The sequence below is a fragment of the Blennius ocellaris genome, assembly GCF_963422515.1.
Source record: "Blennius ocellaris genome assembly, chromosome: 6".
Lineage (NCBI taxonomy): Eukaryota > Metazoa > Chordata > Actinopteri > Blenniiformes > Blenniidae > Blennius > Blennius ocellaris.
This window is the reverse complement of record NC_137655.1, coordinates 23,593,307-23,609,981: the sequence shown is the minus strand read 5'-3', so window position 1 is coordinate 23,609,981 and position 16,675 is coordinate 23,593,307. Positions and strand designations below refer to the sequence as shown.

Genomic DNA, 16,675 nt, shown 5'->3' with positions numbered 1-16,675 from the left:
ATGGGATGAAGACTTCTGTGCTATGATTGCACAATATCATGATATTTAACTTCAGAATGTCTAGTCCGGTCATTTGTAATTCCAATCATTGTGAAAATATATGAAAATGAACAAAAAAAAGTAGTTCGTACACCATCTTTCTCTGGATTTTCAGTCAATATTTGAACTCTTAAATCTGAATATTTGTGACAATGCTACTGCAGTTAAAATATGGAAGTGTCTCTGATGCCACACTCATGAACCAGGTTGAAAAACCACACATGTTGAAGAGAAATCTCAAACTCACTGTTTCATTCAGTCCCACAATGTTACTTCCAAAACCCAGACAAAATAAAAAAGGTACCTTGAATATTGGCAGCCAGCCAACATTTTATTCAGTTACATGTTTGCTTTTTGCAGATATCCCATCAGGTATTGCACAGTAAAAACATAGAAATGAAAATATTTGATACTTCAAAGACATTACAGCCATCAATAGCAAAACGATGGGTTTTCCAGTTGGAGAAAAGTGATACCAATCACTGGCATGTTAAAGGTGTCTTCACCTATTTTTGGCCCCAAAGTTAAAGTCCGCAAGGTGACACTTTTATTCCAAAATGTAAAGAGTTGTCATTGTGAGTTCTTGGAGATTGAAACAATATTTGGCAAAATGATTCCAGACTCCAGTCGTCCACAGTTCACACAATTCTTCTTGCTTAATCCAACCATGAGGAAGAACGTGCTGTATGTGAAAGCAGTTCAGTGAGGCGGCTCCTTCAGAAGGCTTCGCATGCAGTATGAAAACATATGCACTCCAGCATACAAAGAGGATAAAAAAACAAGGCTCTATGGGTTTTCATCCAGCCTGGTCTCCCACCCTTGCACGGGGTATCACTGCGGTCCTGAGAGCTGCATAGCGATCCACAGTTTTGCCTTTTCCACATTAAATGAGGTCTTGAAATCCAGTGGACATGCCATAGTAAATCCATTCCATATTAGTTGAGTTTGGCACTGATACGTATCCACTGGAGAGCCTGCCTGGTGTACTGGACAGTGTGTGCAATGCTACTGTGAAGAGTCAATGGCCCAGACAAAGTATTCAAGTAGTTGAAGAACTCTGGAAGAAAAAAAAAAAGAGAAAAGATCAACAGCACTCTTAAATCTTACAAATGCAGGAATTGTGAAATTGCTGCGTTTTCATCTTCTTCACCACAAGTACCTTTATTCTCCTTTGCAAGATTGTCTGCCACCTCCCAGTACTCATAGCTGTACAAGACACTGTTGGTAATGTTCAAGTGATTTGCTGCCATCTGGTGGATACGTTGGGGAATGCTTATGAGGGACGCAGAGCTGCTGGCCCCATGTGAACCCCAGCTGAGGTGCTTGGCATTCGGTGAGAGTGAGGCTGGGGCTCCTCCGATGACCCTGGGAGTGGCAGCAACAGACAGTAACGGCAGAAAACAAAGGATTAGGCAGGCTTTGTTTGCTGCCATGACATTAAATATAGTCAACAGAGAATCCAAGTTCTCCTTCTTATTAAAAATCAGTATTTTAAAATGTTTCGAGAGACTGTATTTCTCTCCACGTTATCACTGATAATGGTGGCTCAAAATGGAATGGTATACACGCAAGTGGCGAAGTCTCCCAAAATACACAAAAGTCACACGTTTTCATTTGATTCCTGACATGTGGTGGGTTCCAACATATTACTGGCTAGGTGTACCTAATGGAGGGACCTGGTGTGTGTGTGTGTGTGTGTGTGTGTGTGTGTGTGTGTGTGTGTGTGTGTGTGTGTGTGTGTGTATATAATGTATATATATATATATATATATATATATATATATATAATTGTATATTATACATTATATAATGATCATTATATAATGGTATAACGGTATCATCCACCTACTTTCCACAGTCACTCCAGCAGGGCAGTGTTGTAGGCACTTTTTGAGAACTCTGTAATACCATCAAAACAAACTATTAGTGATCCACACCTACATTCTTGCAGGATGTCAATCAACAAGATGATTTTCCTATGCCTGTTTAAATTTGCTTTGAGATTAACCTTAAAGTAGTCCAAGAGCACTTTGGAGTACTTCAATGCATGGTCCTTCTTTAAGCGGAACATCTGCCAGTAAAGCAGAGCAAGGCAGCGGAAACTGTGGACACAAAAGCACAAGCCATTGAAACTCAGACAGACCACAAATCTTCCTCAAAACGCAGGTCCTTCAGAGCGATGATAGATGTGGTATAAACACAGGAGATGACACACGTACCACAGAACCGCCAGCTGTTTGTCTTCCTGTCTTGCCCCAGGGCCAGAGTGGCTCTTCAGCCTCATTGCGTACCTTAAAACACAAAACCGTTGCCAGTGAAGCTGCAGTTCCTGTTTGCGTGTCGTGTCCAAATTCAAATGATTGTAGCTGCTTTTGGTGCCAGCGAATAGCTTTACCGAATGAGCTCCACTGTCTCCGAGTACATAGTGTACGGAGACTTTGCTTCAAGTGGGCCCTCCTCCATTGCTTGCCCGCACTCCATGAAGGATAGGGCGGCGTCGACATAGTTCACAGCCTTCCCCAGTTTATCCACCTGCAGGAAGAAATGACAAGCGTGACATAAGAAGGGTTTTAAGGTTACTTTTAGAGTTCAGTTTGAAGAGTTGCACACAGTCAGAACTAACACAAGATGGTAGATCACATTAAATGCAACAGAGAAAGTTGACCATGGAATTTCTTTGTATGCCTTTGACCGAGGTAATTCTCATAACTGAGTGTGGACACAGGTTTTTCCATTTGTACACACTAAGCAAATTCCAAACTCACAAGTTGTATAATTTAAATGTTACACCCCTGGATAGAGTTTTTGTTTTATGCTAAACAAAGCTGTTTACAGATCTCCGTGGCGCTTGTTTTAATTGTAGTTTAATTTATATGTTAAAAATTCTTATATGGCACGGAATAAAAGTTTAGTTTTTTTGGACTAACAAACTATGTGCACATGTGATGTTTCTTTGACAGACACCATCACACATTGTGAAACTATTTAGCAGATTATTGCGTGTGAATTACATTACAATCAAATGAAAACTGTTGTAATGTCACTGCTCCGTCCATCCATCCATCCAGACATGGGTTTGCTGTGTCTGTGTGTAACATCTCTGTCCACACCTTGATTCACGAGTGAAGGACTCACCATGGCATCAGCACGGTGTTTCATCCTTTTAGCTTCATGTAAGTAGTACTCGGCATGGTGAGAACTGCAGAGATAAACCGAAAAAAACGTGTAATTAGTGGGAACGACTATTCGGGGTGTGTTTTATCATTAGGAAGTCACAATACTTTTGTATTTGCGGTGTCTTGATGTGACACGTCGGGAGTGTGGGCACTACATTGTGTGGATCAAGTAGGTTTGCTTACGTTTTGTGGTTTGGCACAGACCCCCTGAGTCCCGCAGGCGCCCAGGACTCAGATGGTGGATGAAGCGGCTTTGACACCTTTACACAGTCCACCTCTGTTTTGGGCTGTGTGATCAAAAACCAGTGAGATAAACCCAAAAGTTTGCATTCTATAAAGTTAAGAAAAGCAGCTTTTTTGTCTCACCCTGAGAGCAGAGACCTTAGTTTTGTCCCTATTTTTGTGAGTGTGAGGCGGGTCTGCAGTCTCTGTTTTGGAGGTAGGCTTGGTTGCCTCACCGCTCTGCGGCACCGGCGACAGGGGAGACAGGGGAGACAGTGGCCTCTTGTTGTCCAAGTACTCCTCCAGGTACCTGCAATCATACCCAGCCGCACACTGCAGTCATGTAAATGTCATATATTGTGAGGCATATAAGTAAGTACGAGATTTGTGCGATGCCGCTTGTAAGGGAGGAAGTGGTGTGTGTGTGCAGTTACCCGTTATGCATGGTTTCAGTCACAAGGTTCTCAGCTGCAGGAGTGGAAGACTCTGTGTGGCCTGGCAGGTCATTGGCATAAGGAAGGCTTTTCTTGGTTTCTCTGTGTGGCACGCCATTCTCCAGCTGGTCAAAAACATACGGCCGTGCTTTCAGGAACAATCCAAGTACACAAACTTATGGCCTAATACACACAAAAAAAAACTACATCTCGACTACCTTGCGTTTCCTTTTGTTGTCTTTCGTTGGCATCTCAGGAGGATACAGGTGTTTCATGGTCTCTTTCTGCTTGTCTTTGTTTGATGAAGAAGAGGAGGTTGCTTTTGCAGGAGAAACAGTGGTGCTGTCCGGGACCCTCTTTAGAAGGCTAAGGTCAATATGCACCACTAGATTTCTCAGCCCCCGCTGGGAGTAGAGCCCAGTCTTGTCTCCTCGCCCAAATGGGACAAGCGTGTAGAGTTTCTGCTGCCCTTCACTGGGATGTGCAGAGTCGGATCCTCTCTGGTGCAACACCTTCAGCCTGCTGGCGTCACGTCTGCTAAGGCTTGGGTGTCCTTTTCTAATGAGTCTCTTCTGAGAGGTGGAGTCTGCTCTGACTTTGCTGATCTGGGCCTGCTGTTCAGATTCTGAATCAGAACCGCAGGACGAAGAAGCAGACGATGAGGACAGTCTCAATGGAGAGGGGGAACAAGAAGGAGGTGATGAACCGGGCTGTGACCCTTTCTCTCCCTCGCTCCTCCCTCCCTTTTTCGTCCTGCCCTGATGGTGTGTGTTGTCCTGAAGGTGGCGTCGCTGTGTGTTGGTGGATACTCTCTGTCTGGCCTGAGCTGTTTGCCATTCGTGCCTGTGGTGCTGCTCCCTCTTCCTTCTGTTGTCTTCTCTTGCACTCTCTATCCTTTGTTGGTCTATTTCTCCCTCCTCTTCCTCCTCCTCCCTTTCTTCTTCCTCCTCCTCCTCTTCTTCAGCCGAACTTTGGATCCAGGGACGCCTCCGTTGTTGGTCCTCCGCCAGCCTCCTGTCTTCCTTTCTGTTCCGTTTCCCTTGCTGTTTTTCTCTGTGTCTGTCCTCCTTCCTCTCGCGTTTTCTCCGCTCTGAGTGGATCAAATGATCCCTTCTGCAATCCACCTCTTGTTTCTTACTTTGGAGTTTCTTCTGTACTGATTTAGCGTGATCAACATGTACAGAAGTTTGTGCTGTGGCCTCCCAAGAGTTGGATCGGTGTTTTATAGCAGGAGCAGAATTGCTGGAAGCTTTAGAGGTAGATTGGGAATGAGAACTATAACCAGTGGAGCTTTCACGATTAGTGGGAGCCAAGTGTTTTGCCCTTGTGGTGCTGTGTTGTGAGCTGGGTTGAACACAAGGCCAGAGCTTATGGCTAGATCTGCTACTGTCGATGTGCTCAACATATAATGAGTTTTTAGCTTTCGGAGCGTCAGCAAGGTGTTTAGAGCTCTGATGAATGTCAGACCTGGATCTGGATTTGTGGCTTTGGTTCTGATTAGGACGAAAAGCCGCAGAAGCCTTGGAATTGCTTTGAGTTTGGTCCAGATCCTGAGCGGGTCGAGCTTTGGATGTGTGCAGATGATTTAGCTGAGGATGAGGATTAGTTGTGGGCTTGCTCTTTACGGCAGCGTTAGGCACCGGGGCAATCCATGGCCTATTTTTTGTCCTGTGGGGATTTGTTGTTACACTAGTGTGGTTTTGAATCAGAACCTCGGGATAGTGATTAATTCCTGATGGAGGACGTAGACTCGGACTCGGACTTCTCGGAGGTTCTCTTGGTGAAGGGCTTGCGCTACAGCTCGCTCTTGGACTCGCATACGGACTGGGGCACAAACTCGGAACCGGACTGAGGATTGGGCTGCGTCTTGGACTTGGGCTAGGACTAGGACAAGTGCTGGGGAAGGGGCTGGGGCTGGGGCAAAAGCTGTAACTGGGACTTGGCAGGGAGCAGTTTTGGCTGCAATTGAACTGTGGGCTTGGAATTGGGCTTTGGCTGGGGCTGTACTCCTGGTTGCTGTCCCACGACGGGGCTGGTGAGGGGGCCGGCTGGTTGTGAGGATCACTTTGAGTGTGATGGTGATCACTGCTGGCAGATGTTTTCTGGGACCTCTTTAACCATTTATTCAACTGCCACTGGGCAGCAGAGGGATGACTGGTCTTAAAAAAAAAAAAAAAAACATCACAAAGAGAGAAATGACAATTATTACATTTAAACTATAATAGCCACATTTAGAATAACTGCAGAAATGTTATACATAAATTGACACGTGCACACTCACACACCTTGGTGAAAGGAAACATGTTAAGTGAGCTTATAGTGTCTGGCATTCTTCCATTCATGTCTTGAAATAAGTTTGACTTATCTGTGTTTACATTGTAGGTGAACAAACGTCAACCTATATTGTAATTATAACATATACATGAATAAATTCCATCATGTTTCCGGAGCAGCTAAAATACTCCACATGGGAAGGCCACAGTGCAATCTAATCTAACTCTACCTTTAACCATTTGTTCATTATTTGCAGTAAAGTAATCCATAAAACAAATTAAAATGTCATCATTCTTATCTATTGCACTGAAAAGGTTTGAAATAAAAGTCTAAATTGCACAAAGGCAACTTTGTGGGAATGGTTGACAGTTGAAATCTTATATAGCAGAGAACTAACACTCTTAACACAGCACTGGTAAAGTAACACTCCTTTAGTTTCACGATCACGTACAGTGACAGTAAGTCAAGATACTTTTTAAAGTAACATGTCAGATCACCTCTCTTTATAGAGTAATTAAATAATTAAGTACAAACCGAGACTGCATGATGATTTAATGTGACAACAAATGTCTGTACAGAAAGACAATCTGTAAGAACTTTTGAGAATAAACTGTATCACTTAACATGTGAATCCGCTTTAAAAGAAAAAAAAAAAAGCATACTTACACTCTAAATGACAAAACCATGACTCATACTGAAAAAATGTAAAACATCCAACTGACATTATAACCTTCACGAGCTTGCTTCCTTCAGTCTCACAGTGAGAGGGATGGATTCACGTCTCAGGGCTGAGAGGAGCTCAACTTTCCTCCCAATATGACCAATAGCTCACTTCACGTTTTCTCATGTTGCCAATCAGAAGAACCAGAAGAACACACAAGAAGGCAGGAGATTTTCACACTCATAAAAACCAAAGCAAGTACTCACGGCTCGAGGGCAAACTTCTCTCTCTAAGTGTTCTCTTTTTCTATCGTAGCTATCCAGGAGCTAAATTAAATCTCCACTCTTCAAGTCAAACAGACCCCCCCCCCCCTCCTCCCCCCACACACACCTCCCTTCATCCCTCACCCTCTTTCCAGAGGAGACACTGCATCTCTTGTACCGTCTCTGCCCTCCCTCTTTCTGTTCTGCCCCTCCCTTTTTCTCTCACTACCTGGAACGCTGGATTTTCTGCTTCCACAACTCCAACCCCCATCCTTTCCTTGGGAGACACTCACACAGTCCAAGTAAATGAAAAACACATGTTTTACACCCCCCATAAACACATGCTGCCCCTCCTTTCCTCTCTATAGGGGCCCAATGTAGTGCATGTTCAGTAATACAGACTGCTATGGTGTACAGGGCCTTCCATTCATAAAAACGGAGCAGGTTTCCCCTTCATTGCCCATATAGCTCTGGTCTCAATCCAGCCCCCACAGCTCCAAACGACCATCATACCTACCACATACTACACTTCAACTTTAAACGATCCCTCCAGTAATCATTAGGAACAATAACACGAAAGGGCGCCACACTCTCCTGTGCAGTTCTGTTTCTTTAAAAAGGGAACTCTAGTTGTTGATGTCAACATGACCTCAAATCTAAATGGCCTGCACCTCCTCAGGGCTTTCCTCTTTAAGACACAGCCGGTTGACATGACACCAAGCCACTAATTCCCAATGCATCCCCCCCCCCACCCCCCACCCCTTTCCAATCCTCTCTCCTCTCCAGCTCATAGGCATTCCTCATTCCTCTGTCCCTCCCCACACCTGCCATCAACAGCTTTGAGGCCACCACTCCCTGTAGAGAATTCAACCAAAGGCACACAAACAGAGGAGCAGAACGAGAGAAAATCGGGAGCAGAAAAGATGCAGACTCAGAGTGTGTACCTCCTTATCGTTGCACTGTGGTGGGGGCAGAGGGTTGCCCGGTAGCGCAGGACCTGGGTGAGCCTCTGGACTCTGGCTGGGACTCTGGGAATGAAGGCTGCTGCTGTTGGACTCAGCAATGGAGTCTGAGCCCGAGGAGTCGGAGCTGGAATGTCTCACCCGCCTGCCATGTGTGTGAGCTCGCTGTGCTGACAGGCTGTCAGTCAACACACACACACACAAACATCAGAGAGGGGTCAGTGAAGGTACACCAGCGGAGTGGAGCGTATAGTCACAGACAGACTTAGGCAAACTAAAAAGCTGCTAAAATCCAATCCACATCTTCAAATTTGTCGGCAAGCTTGCTACCTGTGTCTGTCCCAGGAAGCTGAGTCATGAATGGCCTGAAAGGACACAAAACAGGTTCTTATAATCCAGAACAGCAGTGAAAAGAAGTCTGCCTGCTACACTTCACACATGACTACTGCAGCTGCTTTATTGTCTTCACATACCTAACATATGAGTGTGTGAGCACATCATTAAACTCTGCAACAACCCCCCCCCCCCCCCCAAAAAAAAAAAACAGGCATCCCTCAGCCAGAGCTGACATGCGCCTACTAACAGTCTCTGTTTTGCTTTTCTTTGCGCGTTCGTCTTCCTTCTCAGCTTTCACACTCTCTCCCACAGTCTGCCTGCCTCCTCCAGCATCTCATCATGACCGGCTCACATCAAATTATGGCTAATATGTCAACAATATGGGAAGGGGAGAGCTACCTACCCTCTGTGTGTCATCTTCATCGCTGCTCAGCTTCAAGTCATCAGCAAGCATGCTGTAAACAAACACACAGTCGCAAAACAAAAAAAAATGTAATGATGAAAGATATGGCTGCAGGGATGTACGATCCTACAAAGAAGTGTGCCAGTGAGTTACAGTGGATGTGAACCAACTTAACATGTGTTCTCCAAGAAAGTCTTACATACAATTCATTCATTCTAAACACAAAGGGAGGGGAAACTTAATTTAGTATCTTTGTTTTTTGTGGCTTTTTGTTACTTGGCATCCAGCGTTCCAGTATACAAAGATGAAATGAAAACAAAGAATTCAGCTCTTCACCATCCTGTAAATCTAAGATGACATTCTGTGAGGATGAATCAGCTCCATCTTAACTTTAATGTTTACCGATTGAAATGTGTATTGTTTTGCTTTAGAAAGTTAACCAGGAGAAGCTGCTGTGTTACGTCAGAAAGGTTGGCGGATAATGTGCGACATGCAGTTGTCCTACACGATAGAACATGTGCTTCACATTAAAAGGAGGATGGAAACTGTTAACAAACAGGAGCACATCGGTCTCTGCTGACAACATTCAGGAATGCTGAGTGACCTTTGACCTGACTCGAAGCCTCAAACACTGTTAGCAGACGGACCCTGCGCGTCTATATCACCTCATTGGTTCTGCGCCTCTCCAGCTTTTCCTCAAAGGCTTTCTCCTCCACTTGCTGAAGTCCATGATGTATTTTAAAGTTGCTGCTCAGATGGACCTATCCCTGTATGTGTGTGATGTATTTTATTGTCTGTTTGCGTGCCACAGCAGCGGTTCGGGTCCGCTGACCCTTTAGTGGATCATGTTTCTTACGATTTGTGAGGTGCCACGTGAGGATGGCGGGTCATCCGCAGCTGAACATCTCCCCGACCTGAGAGAGGTGACAAAACCATATGTTAACAGGGAACCTCTTTTAATTATCCCGTATATTGTCCGTCACAGAAAGCCAATGAAGCAGGGACACATACTTTGTCTCTGCTGCGTTGTCAGCTGTTTTGAATCCTAAAGAAAGAGGGACAAATATTTTAAACAATTTATAGCCTTGAACTCATAAGACATCAACACAGTCCAGCTCATGACAGAAAACATCTTTACTCCTTTCTTCTTTTAAAATCTTATATCCATATGGTCAACAAGAAAACACAATCTGATGTAAATATATAGATTTGATTCTTAACTTTTGAACTTGGAACCCCTGCACTGCCTTTGAAAAAGCTGCACAGACCAAAACTTGATAGTTTCCCAGGTCTGTACTAGTTTCTAGAAGATGGCTTTCAATAGTTAGTTGGGGTTTTTTTTTTTTTCAAATAAGCAAATCTATTTTTGATCACCTTGGAGCAAGAAAAGCCTCAGAACCCCAATATAAATCTGTGGTTTCCCACCAAGGGAGTCCTGGGGGAAGATTTTCACTTTTTGTACCAGTTCAAATGTCTCATGGGACATTTGACCTTTTTTCTTTATTATAACGATGTACTTTGAAATACCTGTCGGTGGACTGTAAAATCAAGCATGAAGACATAAAAAAGAACCCAAAGCAGATGCACACCTTTGAGTTGTAGAGGATTCGCTGTGCCTGGTCTCCTCCTAAGGCTTGCTGGGCCGGCCAGGACTGAGTCATGTCCTGTGTGACAGAAACGAACATCAAACTTACAAGGCAAGGTACTTGTGAAATGAAAACTTTTCTTATGCATTTATATTTTAAACCAACGTATCTCGATCATTTGCACAGAGGAGAGTTTACCAGCAGACTCTTGAAACGTGTGTTGTTTCCCCTAAACAGGAAACGTGTGGCTGCCTGTGACTACGTGAACTCCGTGGGCTGCAGGTTGCCAGATATAAACGGCATGTGAAGCAGCTGCAATCACTCAGTTGGTGTGTTGTACATTACAAGATATGACTCATCAAAGCTTCTGCTGCTGATTTGCTATGAAAATGAATGCATTAAGTGTTTGATTTGCATTTGAACAAATCACCACCTGTGTATTGTAAGTGAGATCTGATAGAAATGAAACCGGATAGGATGATGCATTTTGCAAGGTGTGACTGCAGAGTTTCAGAGCTTTGCCGCCTCGTGCAATCAGCGAACTGCAAAATGGCGCATCAGCGCATTTGTTGCTTGTATGGAGACCCTGGGGAGATGAGCATGAGAGGTGTCAGTTGGCTCGATGTGTAAAAAGTGATACTGAGTTTTCGGTGTAACGGCCACAATCACTGAGCTGCTGCAAAGTGCCATGAATCCCAGAGTGGAAAAGAGGGGGAAAAAATACTTTTCTCAATCAAATTGCTTGGAAATGTACTGTTGGACTTCAATTTGAAACGAGTGAATAGAAGACCAACCCACTACTTATGAAGCAATAATTGTTACACCAGAGTTTGAGTCACTGGTGGAACATCCATCCATTTCTTTTATCACAGGTCAGCAGGCCATAGCAGCACACACACACACACACACACACACACACACACACACACACACACACACACACACACACACACACACACACACACACACACACACACACAGAGGCAATGTTTAGAGTCACGATAAACCTCAAAAGCATTTTTCTGAACTGTGGAAGGAAACCGGAGTAGCCAGTGAAGATCATCCACTTTGCACACAGGGAGATAACATGAAGTGTTAAAAGCCCCAGAGCCCGGACGTCCACCGGGGTCATTCTCAAAGGAAAGCAAGCGTGCTAACCACGACACCACCTAAACTACATACAGTCCAGTGGTAAGCATTATGGAATTAATATGGTTCTCTTACATGATTTGAATGTGGGCTGTTTTAAAATGGCCCCTTGGTGATAAATAAAGTATTTTGAATTGAATTGATTTCATCAAAGGTGAAACACAAAGCGATAGGTGGAGCGTGTGCATGCCAAAAGCATGTTCACTCCAGAGAAGTTACGGGACCCGAACAAGGAGCCTCCTCACCGTGAGGCAAAAGTACAAACCACTGTGTTATGTGCCCCTTTCAAGTTCAATTAATGTGATTGTCTTTGACTACCGGTATTAATTTTTTCAAAATGAGTCAGTAAAGCTGAAAGAGGCACATGTTCTCATGGTGATTTAACAGATTTGAGATTCTATTCATTAAAATACTATTTGCTAAACTTCATACTGCTCATGGATTTGTGATGATGTTTCCACATGTCACCACTTACCCTGCGGTAAAATGTTTATTTCTTTGTCTGCGATAAATAAGGATGATGCTACCTGAGACTGTAACAAGAATGTGGCTCACCTCAGCACCCCCCCCCCCCCCCCCCCCCACCCCCACCCCCTCTCTCTAGCTTCAGCATTCAAAATTAAAACCACCACAAAAGGTAAACTGTCTTTGCTCCGGATCTGATTATAATCTCCTGCATTCACACACAGACCAAACAAACCTGTGGATGCTTACAAAATATCCTGCCTTAATTCCATACATTTACTATTTTGCCCCTGCAATAATACCAGTAGTTTGTTTTGTTGTTTTTTTTTTTTTTTGGGGGGGGGGGATTAATCAAGATCATCAGTCATGTAAAACCAGCTCCATGATTATAAGCATGGCCTGATCATTAGGCTTCTTTAACACTTTTAGCGAAATAAAATACAGCAAAATTGTTTGTTTGTGTGTGTGTGTGTGTGTGTGTGAGATCAGGATACATGGTAAGCGAAGCTTCATTCAACATGTTAAAGACTGTTGCACTGGTAGATTGCAATTGCTTTCACATGCGTCGGGTCTCCAGTACATGAGGTTGGGGGAGTTGAAATGCTTGTCTTTCTTATCTCTTTTCAAAGTATCAGTATGTGGCTGGAAGTGAGTCATTATACAATGTTGTGTGCTGTACACACTGAACCAAATCTGTATTTTGTTTATATGTTCTGTACATTACACTTTTCACACTGATCCCCGAAACAAGATCTATTATGTAATTTATTATGAGTTAAATGCCAAGTGGATTTCGTTGGTTATTCCCTTAAATGCCAAATTTTTCAAAGACTCTGCTCTCAGGGCACTTATTTCATTCAATCAGTGAAATATGCTCCTAAAATGGCACATTTCTACAAACCTATCAGGCGACTCTAACTCCTCTCTCCCCTTGTTTTCTCCCCCCTCCCTCCGCTCTAAGCCCTGGAGGGCAAGTGTTTCCTGTCTCTGCTCATCCTTTCACTTCATTATCTCTCCTTCCTCAGTCACCAAGGACACAGCACCAGCCCTCACCCACTTTTTCCTCCTCCTTCCACCAACAACAAGGTCTCCCAGATTGAACATTATGTGTTGCTATCCTCCTCCCAACCTTTCCCACCCTGAGCCTCATTGTGTTTCTGCTCTTGCAGCCTGCTCCTGCTCTTTGTCCCACGCCAATGGTGGGACATGGAGAAGAAATAGGAGCCTCCAAGTTTGGGGAAGAACCTCATAAAACCAGTGATGTTAAAGTCCAACAATCAGTTAGTTAAATTCAGTATTCTCTACACACAGCCACTTCCAAGAATCCCCTAAAAGCTTTGAATTGTTTCCTCTAATGTACAAACATAAGATACGTTTGCATTGTTCAAAATATTATAGATCTAACATTTAAAGACAGCATGTTGAATCCTTAAGAACTGTGTAACATCGTCATTTATGTTGCTTAATGTCAGTGATATTCCTAAACGTATAAGCCCATCAGAAATGAAGTGATTATGATGCACATTAAAGCCCTTTGTGTTCGGCAGCACGTTTCCTTCTCTCTCAGCAATCGAAAGCAGTACAGTACTCACTGTACTGCTTAAAGACAATCTCAAAACGACTAAATCTGTGCAAAAAGATACGATCAAATGGAGCTGTGGTAAATGACTTTCCCACATGAAGCAATTCATTTCATGAGAAGAGGTTCAAAGTGAACTAAGTGTTGGTTGTTTTGCTTTTAAAAATACAAAATACCATCAGACACAAGTCATTTCTTTTCTTCTTCTTCTTCTTTTTAACTTGGACTTTTCGTAACATAAACATGGTCATGAATTCGATACACGGGGAGAATGTGACATGAAGACGGTGTAACACACACTGGTTGGGCATCAACAGTCATTTCTTACCTTGAAAATATCTTTGGCACGGCTGCTATGTTGGGTTCCTGTTACCTGTGCAAACAGAAGGATCGAGTTACTCCACAATGACTCAGAAAGTGAACAGTGACAGATACGTTTAGTGACAGGGACTTTTGTAGCACTTCAAGGCATCACAGAGAGGTTTGGATTAGCAACTCTGGAAGCTGGTGCCGGACATGCGGCTTTGGATTCTGCACAGAAACTATTATTGAGCATCTTCAGTGGTGGCACCATGCGAGTGGGATTCTCCTTTTGCTTTGGACAATTAGTAAACACACTCACCCCCACAGGGCGCGTTCACACTCAGTAACAACCTGGACTTGATTCATTTCGCCAAGTGTTGACTCACTCTGCCTCGCACACCCCAGACAAAGTCACCTCCTGCGTTCAGGTTCCCGCCCTTTTATCCACTGTCGGCTCGGTGCAGCGCCGTACTGTAAACCTCACGTCTCCCTCGGTGACTGTGAGAGTTCGAGGACTTTGAAGCTTGTGAATGACTCATCTTAGAAATCACAGCTGCAGAGGATCTGCGGATGCTGATTCTGTTGCAAGCAACTTTCTGTTTCCATCCATATTAAGCAATCCCCCCCCCCCCACACACACACACACACACACACACACACTCAGCCTCCTCCTGTATTTCCTACTGTGTTTCCTCTCACGTATTTCTCCCTGTCTCAACAATTCTGCTCACAATTCCTACATTCACCCCTTCTGTACAAAACTTGAGAAGCATGTGGACATTAAGACAAGAGGAAGGAACTGTGTGAGCCACGCATGTGGGAGTGTGTTTCATTCTGATTGTGAGGTTTGTTTTGTGTGTGTGAATGTGTACATGCATGGTACCAGATGATCCTGCTGTTCAAATTACCCACAAAACTGCTGCTTTCTTTTAACTACACTTGTATGAATGTATCCTCTCTGTCTTTATATCAGTCTGGTTCAGGTTTGTCTCACTTCATTTTCATTTCTGTCGTCTTCTTATTACATTAATAATGACATTATACCTTCTTATATTTTAAATGCAAACATTTCCATCAGTCTCCCCTTTAACACGTTTTATATTTCACCTATATTTTGGGGGGGGGTGATTTGAATTCTTGCCCTGTCTTGCCCACTTTTGTTGTGCACTCTAGTGTGTGTCTCCTCTTGCATACATGACTCACTACAGTCTGTGTCTGAATGGCTGGAGTGGACGCTTGAGGCCGGAAAACAGTGTGTGTGAAAACTGTCTGATTCTTACAGACCACAAGGCAGTTATGAGGCCAAAGGCACCAACATTAAAAGAACACGTAAACACAGACACGGTCAGCATGTTAGCTCTCTGCCTGTGCCAAGGCAAATGCCCAGCCTGCCGCTTCATGAGTTTACACTCACAGGCCCATTAGTGCGAGTTATATCATGTGCAGTGTGTTTCTCACATCCATGCCCACAAGCATCACGGCTACAATGCTGGTGCAACACCCAGATGAGTGAAACCTCCTGGGGCAAAAACCAACCACAAGGCCATCATACACCTGCAACAAGCAGAATGCAGCCAACCAGACAACTAACCACCTGTTACATTCTTTAACTATCCACAATTACTGATGTTATGCTCAATTCAGTTTTTTTTTTTTTTTTTTACCCCCCCCCTTTGTGGCTACTATCAAATAATGTGAAGACATTGGATTCAATTCATTTAATATTGATGCATAATTAAGCACAACTGCACACCTGTGCTGCCATTACAATCCCAATTAATTAACTGTATTGGTATTTACATCGATTTAAAATCTAGCAGAATTTGGTGTCGTTCCGAAAGCACGGACTATAAACATGCACAGCTCTGATACAAAGCCGAATAACATCATCCAAGCAAAGCCAGTCTCGAAACTGTGGACATTCTCACCTGAGAATATGCGCATCGGAGGAGAAAGCGGACAATGGAAAGTTTCCCTTTGCCGACCAGGACAGTAGGCATGGTTCCTGGATGGTCAGCGCTCTCCTCCGGCGTCCATTCCAGTGAAGAGTCGAGTTGCCGGATGCGGCGCTCTAAACTGGCATCTCTCCCCGGCGGCGCTTCAAGCGTGGATCCGCCGCCGCGCAACAGCCACACCGTGTGTGTGTGTGTGTGTGTGTGTGTGTGTGTGTGTGTGTGTGTGTGTGTGTGTGTGTGTGTGTGTGTGTGTGTGTGTGTGTGTGTGTGAGAGCGTGAGCGTGAGAGAGCGCGTCTCGGAGGGGGGCGAGCGGAGGCGGTCCGGGAGACGTCAGAGATGACACACGGGCAGCTCAAGCAGGGGGGGGGGGGATCGGGGGGGGATCACGACTCTGAGAGGAGACGTATCACACTCCGATCTGAGTGTCAGAGCCACTCGGAGCTGATGACAAATCGAAAAGACGCACAATGGTATGGAGTTAAGGCCAGTGAGCAAGGCGCTGCTATGACCTATGACTTGTTTCGTTTATTGTTTTGTTTTGTTTTTTTTTGTCATCACTTGGGGTAGAACCCTGTAAACACACCTGACCACACATTTTAAAATGTCTGCAGCTCCAGTAAAGGTTTATACTTGGCCACTGAGAGCCTTTAGGACTTGATCAAGTATGTGTTAACACTTTCCACTGCAGCCATTATAGATCACATTTAAATCTGTTTTGAAAGGTTTTTCCAGGTTTAACTTACGCCATATGCGTTTAAATGTCAGAAAACATTTATTTATAAATAGTAAAATCCCTGGCAAAAGTTTAAAACTGACCACAATTGTACACATTTCAAGATATACAGTTTAAAAATGTGTCTAAGCAGG

At 44.0% G+C, this 16,675-nt stretch overlaps 1 protein-coding gene across 1 annotated transcript; it reads right to left on the bottom strand.

Annotated features, from left to right (window-relative positions):
* Positions 1-474: 474 nt before the first annotated feature.
* On the bottom strand, positions 475-15,852 carry aff3 (AF4/FMR2 family, member 3; the record flags this gene model as incomplete). Its single annotated transcript, XM_080498559.1, has 19 exons — positions 475-1,096; positions 1,199-1,404; positions 1,889-1,938; positions 2,048-2,141; positions 2,259-2,330; positions 2,435-2,571; positions 3,175-3,238; positions 3,399-3,502; positions 3,582-3,747; positions 3,872-3,996; positions 4,090-6,030; positions 8,014-8,209; positions 8,362-8,396; positions 8,771-8,822; positions 9,627-9,684; positions 9,782-9,815; positions 10,360-10,434; positions 13,878-13,922; positions 15,781-15,852. The coding sequence occupies 19 exons, from the start codon at positions 15,850-15,852 to the stop codon at positions 975-977; spliced, it is 3,648 nt and encodes a 1,215-aa protein (XP_080354685.1). The 3' UTR covers positions 475-974.
* Between the last annotated feature and the right edge of the window lie 823 nt (positions 15,853-16,675).